The 13,193-nt window shown below is 55.8% G+C and overlaps 6 protein-coding genes across 6 annotated transcripts; 4 read left to right on the plus strand and 2 right to left on the minus strand.

Moving 5' to 3' along the window:
- Nucleotides 1-537: 537 nt before the first annotated feature.
- EV422DRAFT_548328 (adenylate and guanylate cyclase catalytic domain-containing protein) lies at nucleotides 538-4,542 on the plus strand. Its single transcript, XM_053071654.1, has 12 exons — nucleotides 538-1,097; nucleotides 1,171-1,214; nucleotides 1,301-1,612; nucleotides 1,698-1,796; nucleotides 1,884-1,944; nucleotides 2,031-2,217; nucleotides 2,292-2,417; nucleotides 2,510-3,081; nucleotides 3,192-3,526; nucleotides 3,606-3,843; nucleotides 3,920-4,180; nucleotides 4,274-4,542. Exons 1-12 carry the CDS (start codon nucleotides 611-613, stop codon nucleotides 4,444-4,446), a joined length of 2,895 nt encoding a protein of 964 aa, XP_052920737.1. The 5' UTR covers nucleotides 538-610; the 3' UTR covers nucleotides 4,447-4,542.
- A 111-nt stretch (nucleotides 4,543-4,653) lies between these two features.
- Nucleotides 4,654-6,281, plus strand: EV422DRAFT_548330 (uncharacterized protein). The gene is made up of 2 exons (XM_053071655.1): nucleotides 4,654-5,650; nucleotides 5,721-6,281. The coding sequence occupies exons 1-2, from the start codon at nucleotides 5,143-5,145 to the stop codon at nucleotides 5,951-5,953; spliced, it is 741 nt and encodes a 246-aa protein (XP_052920738.1). The 5' UTR covers nucleotides 4,654-5,142; the 3' UTR covers nucleotides 5,954-6,281.
- A 146-nt stretch (nucleotides 6,282-6,427) lies between these two features.
- EV422DRAFT_548332 (uncharacterized protein) lies at nucleotides 6,428-7,473 on the plus strand. Its single transcript, XM_053071656.1, has 3 exons — nucleotides 6,428-6,684; nucleotides 6,779-6,842; nucleotides 6,913-7,473. Exons 1-3 carry the CDS (start codon nucleotides 6,621-6,623, stop codon nucleotides 7,202-7,204), a joined length of 420 nt encoding a protein of 139 aa, XP_052920739.1. The 5' UTR covers nucleotides 6,428-6,620; the 3' UTR covers nucleotides 7,205-7,473.
- Nucleotides 7,474-8,014: 541 nt separating this feature from the next.
- Nucleotides 8,015-8,630, minus strand: EV422DRAFT_572470 (uncharacterized protein; the record flags this gene model as incomplete). Its single annotated transcript, XM_053073129.1, has 3 exons — nucleotides 8,015-8,259; nucleotides 8,368-8,477; nucleotides 8,557-8,630. 3 exons carry the CDS (start codon nucleotides 8,628-8,630, stop codon nucleotides 8,015-8,017), a joined length of 429 nt encoding a protein of 142 aa, XP_052920740.1.
- A 1,539-nt stretch (nucleotides 8,631-10,169) lies between these two features.
- On the plus strand, nucleotides 10,170-10,859 carry EV422DRAFT_485732 (glycoside hydrolase family 12 protein; the record flags this gene model as incomplete). Its single annotated transcript, XM_053067377.1, has 1 exon — nucleotides 10,170-10,859. A coding segment is annotated over one exon (690 nt), but the record flags the coding sequence as incomplete, so codon positions are not given.
- A 153-nt stretch (nucleotides 10,860-11,012) lies between these two features.
- On the minus strand, nucleotides 11,013-13,191 carry EV422DRAFT_344445 (CTLH/CRA C-terminal to lish motif domain-containing protein). The gene is made up of 7 exons (XM_053066487.1): nucleotides 12,916-13,191; nucleotides 12,665-12,847; nucleotides 12,181-12,393; nucleotides 11,991-12,113; nucleotides 11,722-11,907; nucleotides 11,332-11,658; nucleotides 11,013-11,210 (listed from the first exon to the last, which is right to left on the minus strand). Exons 1-7 carry the CDS (start codon nucleotides 12,973-12,975, stop codon nucleotides 11,109-11,111), a joined length of 1,194 nt encoding a protein of 397 aa, XP_052920742.1. The 5' UTR covers nucleotides 12,976-13,191; the 3' UTR covers nucleotides 11,013-11,108.
- Nucleotides 13,192-13,193: the final 2 nt, after the last annotated feature.

Consider the following 13,193-nt stretch of genomic DNA (forward strand, 5'->3'; position numbering starts at 1 on the left):
GTGAGACACGATGTGTTGCACCCTTTGTCAAGAGCCATAGGGTTCATGCTCCGGAACGCAAACATGTGGGCAATTCCCGCCCAAATAATGGAAAGAAGAATAGCCTGCTCCTAAACAATGGACAGTGCTCGGAGCCCAGGTCCCAGTTTCTAGCCCATGCCATGGCAATGGATTCACATTTAACACGTTTTGCTTCTTCTGACACGGCGGGACTTTGGGAGACTATCTGGGCTGAGGGTCTAGATTTGTGCCAAACACCGAGGGCTGAGCTTTCAGGAACCCTACTCCGGCGAGCACCAACTTTGAGGACTCTACGCTTTCAGGGACGCGTCAGCGTTCCGTCAGCACACTCAGCAGCTCCGACCGAAGAACTCCCGCCCGCGTTGCAACCAAAACCCCGCCTATCCACCCCCGTATTGTTCGGTTCTCAGCTTGGGTTTAGCTTAACCTTACATTCGACTCTCGTCGGCGGAGCCGCGGAGATGGGCTGGCTGCCAAATCAAAAAAATGGGGATGCATGCCTCCACACTGCGGGCCCAAGCCCGTGGGGAGCAAAAAATGACGGGTTAGCGGGGATGTGCGCCGGCATAAAAGCCAGCACTCGTTTTGTATGCCCTTCAGATGTGAGATCTTGCAAAAGTCCAGGACGAGCGTTTTGAAAAGGCATTCATTCGCTTGTCACCGCTCGCCCCCGCAATCCATTCCCTCTTTCTTGATTCCCTACAAAACTCCGTCAGTTATGGCCGAAGTCGCCGCGCGCCTCAGCGCACACATCTCCCCCAACGTGTCCTCCGAGATCGACACCTCAATCACCCCTCGCCGCTCCATCAATGGCGTCAGCGGCACCACCAATGGCATCGCCAGCGGCAAAGAGCCGCCGACGTTGCTTTCTGCACTTCGCGGCTCCCGCGCTGCGTTGGCGCGATCTCAGTCGGAACTGCAGGAGTTGGAGGGCAAGGCGACACAGTTTGATCGGAATGATGAGCAGGAGCAGGAGCAGGATGCGGAGGACGACGGGATTGTTACGAATGGCGATGACGAGGATTTTAGTCAGGCGTTTAAAGATAAGATGAAGAAATCGTCGAAGAAAATGTTTGGTACGTGTTGATGGATGAAAGAGAGCGTTGCTCTGCGCTGACATCGCTGACAATGCCCGGCCATCGTTTGTAGACATGTTGCGAAATGAAGCAAGCATCATCGAAGAAGGCGTCCAGGTAACTGATCCAACTCCGCATACGTATTTGAACTACCATGTCCTCGAATCCTAACTCTCCCATCTGGATCCCCCCGCACCGCATAGAGAGCGGAAGGTGAAGTAATCCGCCGCATGCGTGAAGCCTTCCAACTCTCCCAAAACGACCGCTTGATCATGCGCGAGATGGAACTCCAGGCCTCAGAGCTCAACACGAAGGACGCGGCGTTCAAGAACCAAATGAATTCGCGGGCCGAGCGCAAGGTGGGCAAGATCGCCCAGCGCAAGATCATGCGCGACACCAAGGCGAGGGACACGCAGATCATCGCGCTCGAGTTGGCCAATTCGCAGTTGGATATTGTGAATGAAACCTTGAAGACGAAGAGGAAGTTGTATGATGCTAGGATTGAGCAGATTGAGGTGGGTTGTGTGGATCTGGTCCTTGGCCCATGGTAGGGAATGCTAACGGGGAAGCTCCGCCATGGAAAACGACATGTCATTGTAGAGCACGCACAGCAAGCAGCTTCGCCAGCTCCCGCAGGCCCAGCAACGCCGCCTTGCATGCGACAAAGAACTGCTGCAGATGGAGATGCTGAACATCAAGGTGATTACCCATCTTGGCCCCGTCCTCATTCGCGCCCAATGAACCTGCTAACCTCACCATCCCCCTTCCCCTTGCCCCTCAACCTAGGACGAAGTTATCCGGCAAAGCATGCTCAAGAAGTTCCGCATGCGCACCGTGCATCAAAAAGGTAAACGCCTCCCTCCATTCCCAACACCACCCACGCCCCATCGTCCTCAAACCACATCCTCACAAAACCCGCTCCCCCCCACCCAGCCACCGACAAACGCGTAACCGACCAACTCCTCGCCTTCCAAGCCGTCGAGCTCCGGCAAGCCAAAGAACGATTCGAGCTCGGAGTCCAACAGTTCGAAGCCGAGCAGGAGATCGTGGCCAAGGATCTGCACAGCGTGAGCCAGTTGCAGGTGCAGCAGACCAGGGAGCTCAATGCTGAGAAGGAGAGGTATGTGGGTGTATTTGAGCGGTTTTGGGGTTGTGAGGGGCGATGTGGACTGATGGGTTATGGTGATGGCGTAGGTTGTTGGTGTTGCGCGAGACCACGAAGCTGAAGGTGATGAAGATGCATCATGATGAGTATATGAAGCGCACGGGGCACAATAATCGGTTGAAGCTCCGGAAGATGAAGTCGGCTTTTGATAAAGAGTAAGTTCGCAATACCTGCAAACTTCGCTTGGGACCATGTCACTTCCACCCACAACCCATCATCTAACGACCTTCTGTTTTATCGCTTCCAGCATCAAAGCAGCCGCCGAAATGGCCGGCGTAACAACAACCGGCTCCTCGGTCGGAGGCACCTCCAGCAACAGCCAAGCGCAAAGCGCCTTCCACAGCACGCTCCACAGCACGCTCCATTCCGGGATCGCCACCCCCACCAAATCCCGCGGAATGTCCCGCTCAGGCTCCGAGGACTCCATCGCAACCGGCGACTCGCTCGTCTCCACGGACACGGCCAACACCGAGGACCTCAACGAGCTCAACGTCGACGCAGACGAAGACATCGTCGCGCTGGTCGGGAGCATCGCCACCATGGTCACCGCGCAACGCCTCGCTCGGAGGGAGTTACGGAAGCTCAACAAGGCCGCCGCGACGAAAACGATCATGATCGCTGAGGAACGCCGGAAGCAGCTGGCGATGCAGCATGGACCCGAGCTGGAGCAGCTGGTGAGGGCGCAGCAGCTGGAGTTGTCGACGGCGAGGGCCGTGCAGGAGAAGGAGATTGCGATGGAGGAGAGCGTGCATGATGCGGAGGCGAATGCGCTTTTGGAGAGGAAGACGTTGAATTATGTGCTTAATGCTGTCGGTGATGGTATGTATCCGCCTTTTCCTCTTCTCACCTACTGTCGCTCCCCACGTCCTCGCAAACCCGCTTCCGAGACGTGGAACACTGACATACATCATCGCCCTCCCACCCATCAGGAATCGTCAACATGTCCCCCACGGGCCGCATCACCCGCGTCAACCAAGCCACAGAGCTCATGTTCGGCTACGACACCGACGACGTCATCGGCCGCGACATCCGCATGCTGGTCCCCGTCGCATGCCGCAAGAACGGGAAGGGAGTCGTCGTGGAGGGAAAGAGGAAGGACGGCAAGACGTTCCCGTGCCATGTGGCGGTGTCGGAGGTGGTGGCGGATGGTGTGCATCTGTTTACGGGCATTTTGAGGGATGTGACGCAGGAGCGTACGGAACAAGCTCATGCACAAGCCGTCGAGCGCGCTAGACAGGTCGAGCTCATGGCCGCCAAGAACCAGGTACACCCCACTCCCCGTTACCTCTTCCTTCCCTCCTTTCCCTTCCACCCATGCTAACCCTGCCACCCCCCCACCTTAGGCCGACGAACTTCTCCAACGCATGTTCCCCCCCACCGTCGCGCAACAACTCCTCTCCGGCGTCGTCGTCGACCCCGAAAACTTCGCCGGCGCTACCGTCTTCTTCTCCGACGTGGTCGGCTTCACCGAGATCGCGTCGCGGTGCAGCGCGATCCAGATGGTGGATTTCTTGAACGATCTGTATTCGGCGTTCGATGGGATCATCAGTCTTTATGATGCTTACAAGGTTGAGACCATCGGTGAGTGTGCGCTGACAAAACATTCAGATATTCCCCCCACCGCCGAGCCGGCATAACTCCATTGTTTGTCCTATAGGTGACTGCTACATGGTAGTCTCGGGTTGCCCCAAACCCAACGGAGACCTGCACGCGGGCGAAATCGCGCGCATGGCTCTCCACCTGGTGTCAGCGGTGCAGAACATCAAGTTCAAAGGGCAGCCGGACCTGAAGATCCAGATCCGGGTGGGGATCTGCACGGGCCCTGTGGCGGCGGGGGTGGTGGGGAGCAAGATGCCGCGGTATTGTTTGTTTGGGAATACGGTGAATGTGGCGAGTCGGATGGAGAGTAATGGGAAAGGTTTGTTCTTGTCACCTTTCTTCACATCGTTTCTTTCTGGGTTCACTTGGGGCTGATATTTCCTGTGATGACCCCCCCCCCCCCCCCCCTCAGCGATGCACATCCACTGCACAGAGTCAACATTCACGGCCCTGCAACGGCTCGGCGGGTACAATATGCAGCTGCGCGGGTCGGTGGATATCAAGGGCAAGGGCAAGATGCAGACGTATTGGTTGACGGGGAAGGAGGGGTTTGAGCATGGTGCGCCGACACCGACTGCGGATTGAATTGTGCGTCTTTATGGCTTTTTTGGGACATTTTCTCGTGACTTCTTCAGGTCTCTATGGTTCTTTGCTTTTACCAAATACATCAAACTTTCATAACTTCTCATCGACCATGTCTGGCTGAACTCCTCCCGAAAACGTTATACCAACGCCGTCCCTTCGAGCGTGTGCTGTCACTGTCAACCCTGATCAGGAACGCGTACGGGTGGCTGGCATATCCATAACTAAATCAAGTTTCCACGTTTGTTCGCTGCCGTGCACCTTTCGTCCCTCCGTCCATCCGTCTATAAAAGCAGCGACAGGGGACGCTCGTTTCCTTCCTCCAGGATATGCAGCATCTCAAGACATCGCATCAAAAACTCAAAACATCATCATCAAGTCAAGCGTTTCTTCAAACATGTCACCGTCCGGAACCACCACCACCAAGACTCCCTCCACCACCCCCCAAAAGCGCTCGCGCCCCACCATGGAGACCGAGCCCGGAACAGACGTCAACACCCAGGCCAAGAAGCCCGCATTGGAAAACACCGGTGAGACGGTGGACCTCCGCGTCGAGACGCAGTTCGGTGTCCCCGCGGACGTGCTGTTTGACGTGTTGGTGGATGGCGGGAAGCAAGCTGAGGCCATTGGGGCGGCTTGTTGGGATGGTGAGTACTGCACCCAACGAGTCATCCGCCGCCTGAACGTGTATGCGACGGTATGGCATGCTCATCCCTTCTCCCGGATGGATGTACGATAGGCAAATTGACGGTCGGCAAGGCCTGGACCGCAGCGGACAACTACTGCTCCGGCACCGTCCTCCACATGATCCCCTCCAAGCTGCTTGTCCAAACCTGGCGCGCATCCGCCTGGCCGTCGACCACGCCCTCCAGCACTGTCATCACGCAGCTCCTCCCGCGTTACCAGAGCCCCAACGAAACCCGGGTCATCCTCACCCACTACGGCGTCCCCGCGGGCGAAATCGCCGAGCGCATCGAGAGCGGGTGGATGGAGTACGTGTTTGAGCCTATCCGGGTGTATCTGAAGGATGAGAAGAGCAAGAGGGCGAAGAGGAGTGGGAGGAACATGGCGCATGTGGAGATTCCGGCGGTTGATCCGGAGCGGGCGGGAGCGTTTTATAAGGAGGTGTTTGGATGGGATGTGAGTAAGTGGGCGGAGGGTTATTGGGGGTTTACGTCGGGGCCGAGGGATCATGAGTGGGGCTTTGGTGAGTATATATAAGCAATGGCTGGTCGCGTCTGTCTTCTCCATTCCAAATACTTACTCAATCCTCATAGTCGACGGCGGCTTCCCCCAAGCCACCCCCACCAAACCCATCGTCGACCACACCAAGTACGCCGCCCTGACGCCCTACTACGACGCCTACCCCGTCGAAGAATTCGAAGAGAAAGTGAAGAAAGCAGGCGGCAAAGTGTTGAAGCCCAAGAGCGCGACGCCGTATGGCGTTATTGCTGAGTGCGAGGATACGGAGGGCAATGCGTTCGTTTTGTATCAAATGAAGGCGGAGTAGGAGTGGGAGTGATGCCCATCTCGCCCGTCATCACCAATGCCATGTACGTGGGACTGTCATGTCGAAGAACGCAACGTCTTCCTCCAACGTCTATATGAATTCTCTGAACGCACCAACATACGTATAACGTTTATATCTGGTGATGTTCATTGTACTGCGTGGACTTTCCGTACATGTTGGATCTTCTGTGTGCATCTCCTTTTGCTTTAGCCCTTGATGTGTTGTGGCAGTTACTTTTCCTGACTTGTGTAAATTCCTTTTCCTTCTTGTTTCTTTGTTCAATTCAATGAGTTCTCTCGTCGAGCATTTGTCGCTCAAGAAAAAGCGCTGCCTGTTGGAAGGCTGTCAATCCACGACTCGCTGTCAATGAGTCACGCGTGTGCGACTTGAAACAAACGGGCGTTCGGGGAGTGACTCCAGAGTCCAAACAAACAAGAGGACGCCAACCCTAACCCTAACCCGCAGTCGCCCGTGCTCTCCGCTTGGCTTTCCGCTGGGTATCGCAAACGGCAACCAACCCTGATCTCTGCAGGCATTACCCTTCCAATTAACGCTCATTGAAAGGGCACAGCACAGGATAGTCAGCAATACAGCTTTCCGCTTCACTCAGCTGTCCTCCTTCCATCCTCTCCAACACTCCACTCAAACCAACAAACGCAAACAAACCATGACCATCGGAAATTTCGACTGGTACCCGTGGGCCCGCTACCAAGGCATAGGCGCCGCTTTCTGTACGTACTCGGACCTATCCTATTCCCAGCTCTAATTACGATAGTTCGGTTTGTTCGACGGTCAGGGAACTTACTCTGTGTTTCTCTTTCTCAGTCATTCTTACCGGTGGCGTCATTTCGCTGTTCTACCCTTCGAAAATCCTAGCGGCAGTCAACATGTAAGTCGTCCAGCAAAAAGACCCTCTTGTTCAGCGAAATTCCGAGACTCACCCTGCTTCATATACACAGCGTCATCGGCCTCCTAATAATAGCCTGGGACTACCCCCTGCACCCCTTCACCCTCCTCGGCCCGCTCTCCACCAACATGTACATCCGTTTCGCCGGCCACCTGCTCGCCATCGCTCCCACGGTATTCCAAGCACCGACAACGACGGGCGGGCTGTGCATGCTGTTTGCGGCGTTGTGCTGTTTGAGGGCGGCGATTAATGGCGAGGATTTGACGCCGAAGAAGAGTGCGAGGGGTGCGCCGAGGGGTGGGGCGGGGAAGGATATGACGGCTATCAAGGTGCCGGAGAATTAGGGGCTTTGCAGAGTGGGGAGGTGGAATGGGGCATTTGAACTTGAGAGATGCGAACGTTTGATGGAACTTTCCATGAGGGGCCTGGTCCCCCTCCTACGGCGTATATCTATCTTGTATGCGACGGCGATTTTATTTGTACATAGTGAGCTATGTGGATTTCCTCCCTTCTGTTTTTGGTTGGGGAAAACTCGGATATCGAACTCCCCTTACACCCTTGTCTTTTGTACATACATTACATACATGGTAAATACATGCTATACACACCACATTCGCCCCCATAAAAAAGGACTATGCACAGAGGAACATATATATTGCCATGGTGGTTCGAATATTCCCGCCCAAGCGTTGTAAACTTCCCGACATGACAGCATCGCTGAGTGTGTTGCCGAGTGGTACGCACCAGGCCCCTCTCTGCGCCGCACGGACCGCCGGAGGCGGCAGATGCACAAGAGGCCGTGACGGCGCTGGGGCGGGTGCATTCTGGTGGGGCACTTCACGAATAATCCAGTGACGACCGAGTCGAGACCACCGTCGGTGCGCTGCAGACATAACCGATCCCCCATCGTTCCAGCCTCCGTCGTCGACCCTTAGCGGAAGGGTCCGGGCAACACAATTGGCAAAACGGATGAGCTACCCGGGGTCCACCGCATGCTTGCCGGGTTGCTGTTGCCTCTTGTCCTTGGGGACGAAAACAGGGGCTTGTGCCGTGGGCTTTCCTCATCATTTTGCACCCGCTTCGATCGACTCGTTTCGTAGCAGGCGTTCCCAAAAATTCCCCCCCCCCAATTCATTCAACTTATCCCGCTTACATCACTTCGCCTTCCCTCCACCTCCACCTCCATCCCCGCCTCCACTCTTCCCCTCCTTCCCGCCCCCCCGAACCCTCCTCCGCGCATCCTCCCTCTCCCTCTCCAACGCGCCCGGTCTGCTCGCTTTCACCGGATCCCTCGCGACCATCGCGGAAAACAGCGTCGCGTTGGATGCGTGTTTGGCGTGTGCGGTGCGGGACGTGCGGGTGGTGCAGATTTGCGCATGGGTTTCAGGGAGGCGGTGGGCTGCGATGAAGCATGAAGGTATCCCGAGCAATGAATATCATGAATACGAGCTGGGGGGGGATTCCCACCGTTCTTTTGCGAAAGTACACCACCATGATAAACCCTTACCTAGACAGAATCGCCGTTTACAGAACCCACAGTCGACACCAGCGATATGCGTTTTGGCTTTACACCCTGCGGCCGCACACTGGTTTGGCGGGGCGGGTGGGATATCTGCGCTGGAAAGGAACAACGTGGGGATGAGCTTCCAGCCATCGCATTCGTATAGAGTTGGACGTGAGAGGTGATGGGGCATACTTTTCTATCTGACGGACTAGCGCGTCTAGATCATCTTCCCCGGCGGAGGCGGAGTTCTTGGGTGTTTTTTTCATTGGTGTGGAGGCTATGGATCGTTTTCCAAGCCAGAAGGCGGGTTGGTATACTTTTGTAGAACAGATCACTTGCGTCGTGGTAAGCGGGAAGCGACCCGACACCCGCCGTAATTCTTTCCGGCCCTGCTCTTGCGCGCTGACGGCAGATGTTGTGGATCTTGTGATGCCAACCTATGTCTGACCATGACGTTCCAGGACAAATTCCCACGAGAACCACGCGCGCAGGTTCCAACTGGGTTCCAACAACATATGAACAACACGGCAAGCGTAGACATCCTAGGGCATCGAGCATTGTAACAACGAGGACATGGTTCGCAAGCACATATGAGAAGATGCGACTTTTATTGTATTGCAATGAACGGTGTAGTACATACAAAGAAAGAAGAAAGAAGAAAGCAGAGACGATGATACGAAACTGCAGTACAGTATGTTTGTAGTGGGACCGTTGGTTTCGCCAGCAAAAGGCCAGCTACTACAACCGCAACCGCCACGCGCAGGCTGTCCGGTCTGGGGTTCCCACGCAGGTTCCCACGAAAGAGGGCCGAGAGTTGAGAGCGACGGACACCAACACGGGTTATAACGTTTAAACGGCGCTCACGTGATGCCGCTCGCCTGTTTAAGTGACGGTTTGCGCTTCCTTTCCCAGCTCTCACTCTCTCTCTCTCTCTCACTCTCGCTCTCACTCTCCGGCGCCATAGAACGTTCCACATTCCACACCCCATACACACACCAAAGGGCATGGGAGGGGCCATGACGCTACCACCGCCGACGAGGGATCACCCGTCAGCGACATGGAGAAAGGAACAAGGTTGGAGGGGATCCCATGCGGCAACAAACGTTGGGATCATGGTTGGACTGAGGAAAAAAGTGGGCCGAAGAAGGCTTCTCTGTGGGGCTTGGGTCCAGATCGGGGCATTGGCCAGAAAGCAAAAGGGACATGGAAAATTGGAGCGTTTCAGGTTGCATGCGCGTCACGAACGCGTTGACTGTCAAACCGAATGGGACTGGCTCCATCGCTGTCAAACCAGGAAGCAAAAGACGATTTTGGATTGTGTGACAACCCGTCTGTTCCACCCCATTCCTCGTTGGTGGAACGTTATACCCTGCATGTATCCCTGGTATCCCTTCGGACCGAGCAACAACTCCAACTTCAATTGTTTTCCGTTGGTTTAACTATCCTTTTGCGTCCACTACAAAAAAAAGTTGTAGGCAAAAAGTTTGGCATTCTCTTCCTAGTCCGCCTTTTCCGACCCGTGGGTTTAACCCCTAGCGGTATACCGTTGCCGGCGGCTTTGAAGTGAAGCTGGGGAGTCGCACGGGCAAAGAGGAGGTAAGGAGTACGCAGGTAGGTACATAAGGAGGGAGCATCCGCCACGGTATAAAAGCCGTCGGGCATACATCGGCAGTCCCACCACCCAATCCCACATCCAACGCTACCCACACGACACCCCAAACATGTTCGCCTTCAGCACCCTCAAGGCCCTCGCGGCAACCGCAACCGCCACCGCCCTCCTCGTCACCCTCCCCGCCACCGACGCCGCAACCCTCACCGGCCAATGGGACACGCTCCAAACCAACGCGGGCCGCTACACGTACCAACAAAACCTCTGGGGCGCGCACTCCCCGGGCGCGTCGGGGTTCCAATCCTCCACCCTCCCAGACCGCATCCTCACCTCCAACACCAAATCGCCAAAGCCGGCGACATCCGTCTCCTGGACCACGACGTACAGCTGGACGGGCGGACCGTACCAAGTCAAATCGTACGCCAACGCCGCGCGCAACCTGCACAAACTCCCCCTGACCCAGATCAAGGCCATCCCCTCCTTCTGGACCTGGCACTACGCCGCGGCTTCCGCAAACCTCGTCGCTGACGTCTCCTACGACCTCTGGCTGTCCCCCTCCGCCTCCGGCTCCGGCGCAGACGCTTCCTCCTCGTTCGAGATCATGGTCTGGCTGTCCACCCGCGGCGGCGCCGGCCCCGCCGGCACGCGCGTCGGCGGGATGACGTATAACGGCGTCAAGTGGGGATTGTGGAAGGGGAATGTCGGGACGTGGGTGGTGTACTCGTTTGTGGCGGAGAGGGAGATCACGCGGTGGAGTGGGGACATGTTGGCGTTTGTGAACTATCTGGTGAAGAAGCAGGGTTTGCCGAGGAACCACTATTTGGTGCAGGCGCAGGCGGGCACCGAGCCGTTTGTGGGGAGTGCGACGCTTGTTACCGAGGCGTATGCGTTGAATGTGAAGCGCAAGTAGAGGGACATACGCGGGCGATGGTGATTCATACATAGACCGATACACTCTTTAGACGTAGAATACTGAAATTGAAGACACAAATATACCAGCATGGCTCAAACATCTGTTTATCGGCATTTATGGAGGTCGTAACCCGGGGCCGGATTGCGCATCACTCGGGTCCTATAACTTGTATGACTGGCCATTCGGCGATCCAGAGAGCACTTCTTCTCCCCCATTTCGTTCCTACAATAAGAACGCCTTGCGCGCGGTCGAGATATGGTACTGGTCCCCTGTCTTTATACACCGCACCATCCCATTGTTTTGCAGTGCCGCTTCCGCCAGTGACTAAACAAGCAAGGCGAGACAGAGTAAGAGAGAGGGAGAGTAGAGGCGTTAGTATTCCCCACACAGCCACACGCCTCGACCCACGGTTGGAAGCGCATAAACATTGAGTGTGCACACCCACCTTGGTACTATACACAAACCCATTCGGCAGCACAAGCGGCAAATTATCCTCCCCCATCAACCCGCCCGTCACCCGATCCACCAGACAACTATTCACATGATGCGCATTGGGCAGATCCTCGGCCAGTCGTCCAAACGTATCGGCCGAGCACACGGGGCAGTTGATCGTTCGGTCGTCGTCGTTGTAGCAGGCGGGGGTCTTGAGGGCGGAAAGCCCGGCTTGGAGGGTCATTGTGAGGAGCGGTTGGGAGGTGAGGTTGTGGAGGGCGTGGTTGGAGGAGCGGAATTGGTCGATTAGGGAGGTCCAGCGGTGGGGGGAGTAGAGGTCCTGTGTGGGGGAAACACGGTGGTTAGTTGGTGATGGGGATGGGGAGGTTTATGTAGGGGTTACCTTGTACGGCTCACACCAGGTATCCGGACTGAAAGCGAGCAGTGCCATGGCCTGCTGGATCTCGGACATGTGGGCCGCTTGCCAGGTGATGAGGTATTTGCGGCAGTACTTTATTGCTTCTTCCTTTTTTTGGGCGCGGACGAGCTCGATGTATTCTTGGAAGCGGAGATTGAATTCTAGCGTGCTCTGTGCGTTGTGAGGTGGGCCGTCAGAGGATGTACGAGAGAGAGAGTGTGGGGACAGGTGGGATTATGACTGACATAACTCACCTGAATCTTCTCGAGACTAGATCGATTGTCCGCACACCATTTCAGACATTCCGCACAGTTCTGATTCCTCAGCGCTTCTTCGACCTGTCCCGACTCCGCAAACAGCTCAATATCCACCAAGTCCTGTACCAACAATAACGCTCAGTGCAAGTCCCCCCAATTCCACTCCACCACTGAAACGCGCTCATACCCCAATCTTCAGCTCCGAGGCTATCGCCTGCGCCGTCCTGCTGTACCCGTTCCTAAGCATGTAATCCACAAGCAGCCGCTCCATGCGCGTCTGGCACCAGCGATTGAACGCTGGCGATTCAGAGGAGGTGACGGACATGACGTCGGTGAGGTGGTTGAGGCGCGTTTTGGTGCGCTCGACGGATGTGAATTCTTCGGCCTTTGTCTCCGCGATCTGCGAAAGCAAGGTCGAGGAGGACGATGAAAGGTAAGGATTCGGCCAAGAGCTCAGAGTTGTAGTGGGCAGAAATCTATAGGTCTATAGGGCAGAGGTCTATAGCCCAAAGTGTCGGAGGGCGGGGCGCTCGCCGGTGCTCGCTGAGAACCGTAATGAGGGGACTATTGCGCCTTTGGGTTTTCGCTCACTGTCACTCGCCAGCCTCATCCCAAAAAATCCACCAAATCCCTTACCCCACCCACCCAATCGAATCAAATCAACCCCCTACCTTCCTCTTCAACTTAACCAACCGCTCAACCATTTCATCCAACGTCTTCACCGCCTGGCTCGCATCAACACTCCCGCCCGCATTCTTCCCCAGTTTGGTCACATCCGCGTTGATCTCCTTCATAAAGTAGTCGATGTAGCGTTGTGTTGTTCGTGCGGCTTTTTTGAGTTGTTCTGCTGGGACCTGGAATAAATATCAGTGGAGGGTTACAACTTGAGAGAAGGGATTGCGGTGTAGTGGGTGATATGGACCTTGAGGAGGGGCTGCTCGATGTTGAACAGCCCGTCGTGGTTTACTTTGCCCTTTTCCATTTCTGAGGTGTGTTTTGGGGGCGAGTGTCAGTCAATCTTCGCGGCGGGTAGATCACGAGACGAGAGACGAGTTTCGCTGAGGTGCCAGGAGACGTTCCCGACAGTAAGATATGGAGAGGCCGTATTATAAGCGGAGGAGCGGGGGGAAGGGTCTTAGTACAGAGCGAGCGTATGTTGCGTGTGGGATTGGGGGATTGTTGAGGAAAGGGGTTATCTCA

Source organism: Fimicolochytrium jonesii (assembly GCF_025526975.1).
Source record: "Fimicolochytrium jonesii strain JEL569 chromosome Unknown EV422scaffold_46, whole genome shotgun sequence".
Lineage (NCBI taxonomy): Eukaryota > Fungi > Chytridiomycota > Chytridiomycetes > Spizellomycetales > Powellomycetaceae > Fimicolochytrium > Fimicolochytrium jonesii.

Excerpts from the sequence above, each read along its gene's own strand:
- EV422DRAFT_548330 (XM_053071655.1), top strand. The coding sequence starts at position 5,143 with ATGGCATGCTCATCCCTTCTCCCGGATGGATGTACGATAGGCAAATTG. Across the intron at positions 5,651-5,720 it reads GGATCATGAGTGGGGCTTTG|TCGACGGCGGCTTCCCCCAA; the intron begins GTGAGTATATAT and ends CAATCCTCATAG.
- EV422DRAFT_548328 (XM_053071654.1), top strand. The coding sequence starts at position 611 with ATGCCCTTCAGATGTGAGATCTTGCAAAAGTCCAGGACGAGCGTTTTG. Across the intron at positions 1,797-1,883 it reads TGGAGATGCTGAACATCAAG|GACGAAGTTATCCGGCAAAG; the intron begins GTGATTACCCAT and ends CCCTCAACCTAG. Across the intron at positions 4,181-4,273 it reads GATGGAGAGTAATGGGAAAG|CGATGCACATCCACTGCACA; the intron begins GTTTGTTCTTGT and ends CCCCCCCCTCAG.
- EV422DRAFT_344445 (XM_053066487.1), bottom strand. The coding sequence starts at position 12,975 with ATGGAAAAGGGCAAAGTAAACCACGACGGGCTGTTCAACATCGAGCAG. Across the intron at positions 12,394-12,664 it reads TGGTTAAGTTGAAGAGGAAG|ATCGCGGAGACAAAGGCCGA; the intron begins GTAGGGGGTTGA and ends TTGCTTTCGCAG. Across the intron at positions 12,114-12,180 it reads CCTCGGAGCTGAAGATTGGG|GACTTGGTGGATATTGAGCT; the intron begins GTATGAGCGCGT and ends TTGTTGGTACAG.
- EV422DRAFT_548332 (XM_053071656.1), top strand. The coding sequence starts at position 6,621 with ATGACCATCGGAAATTTCGACTGGTACCCGTGGGCCCGCTACCAAGGC. Across the intron at positions 6,685-6,778 it reads AGGCATAGGCGCCGCTTTCT|TCATTCTTACCGGTGGCGTC; the intron begins GTACGTACTCGG and ends TCTCTTTCTCAG. Across the intron at positions 6,843-6,912 it reads ATCCTAGCGGCAGTCAACAT|CGTCATCGGCCTCCTAATAA; the intron begins GTAAGTCGTCCA and ends TCATATACACAG.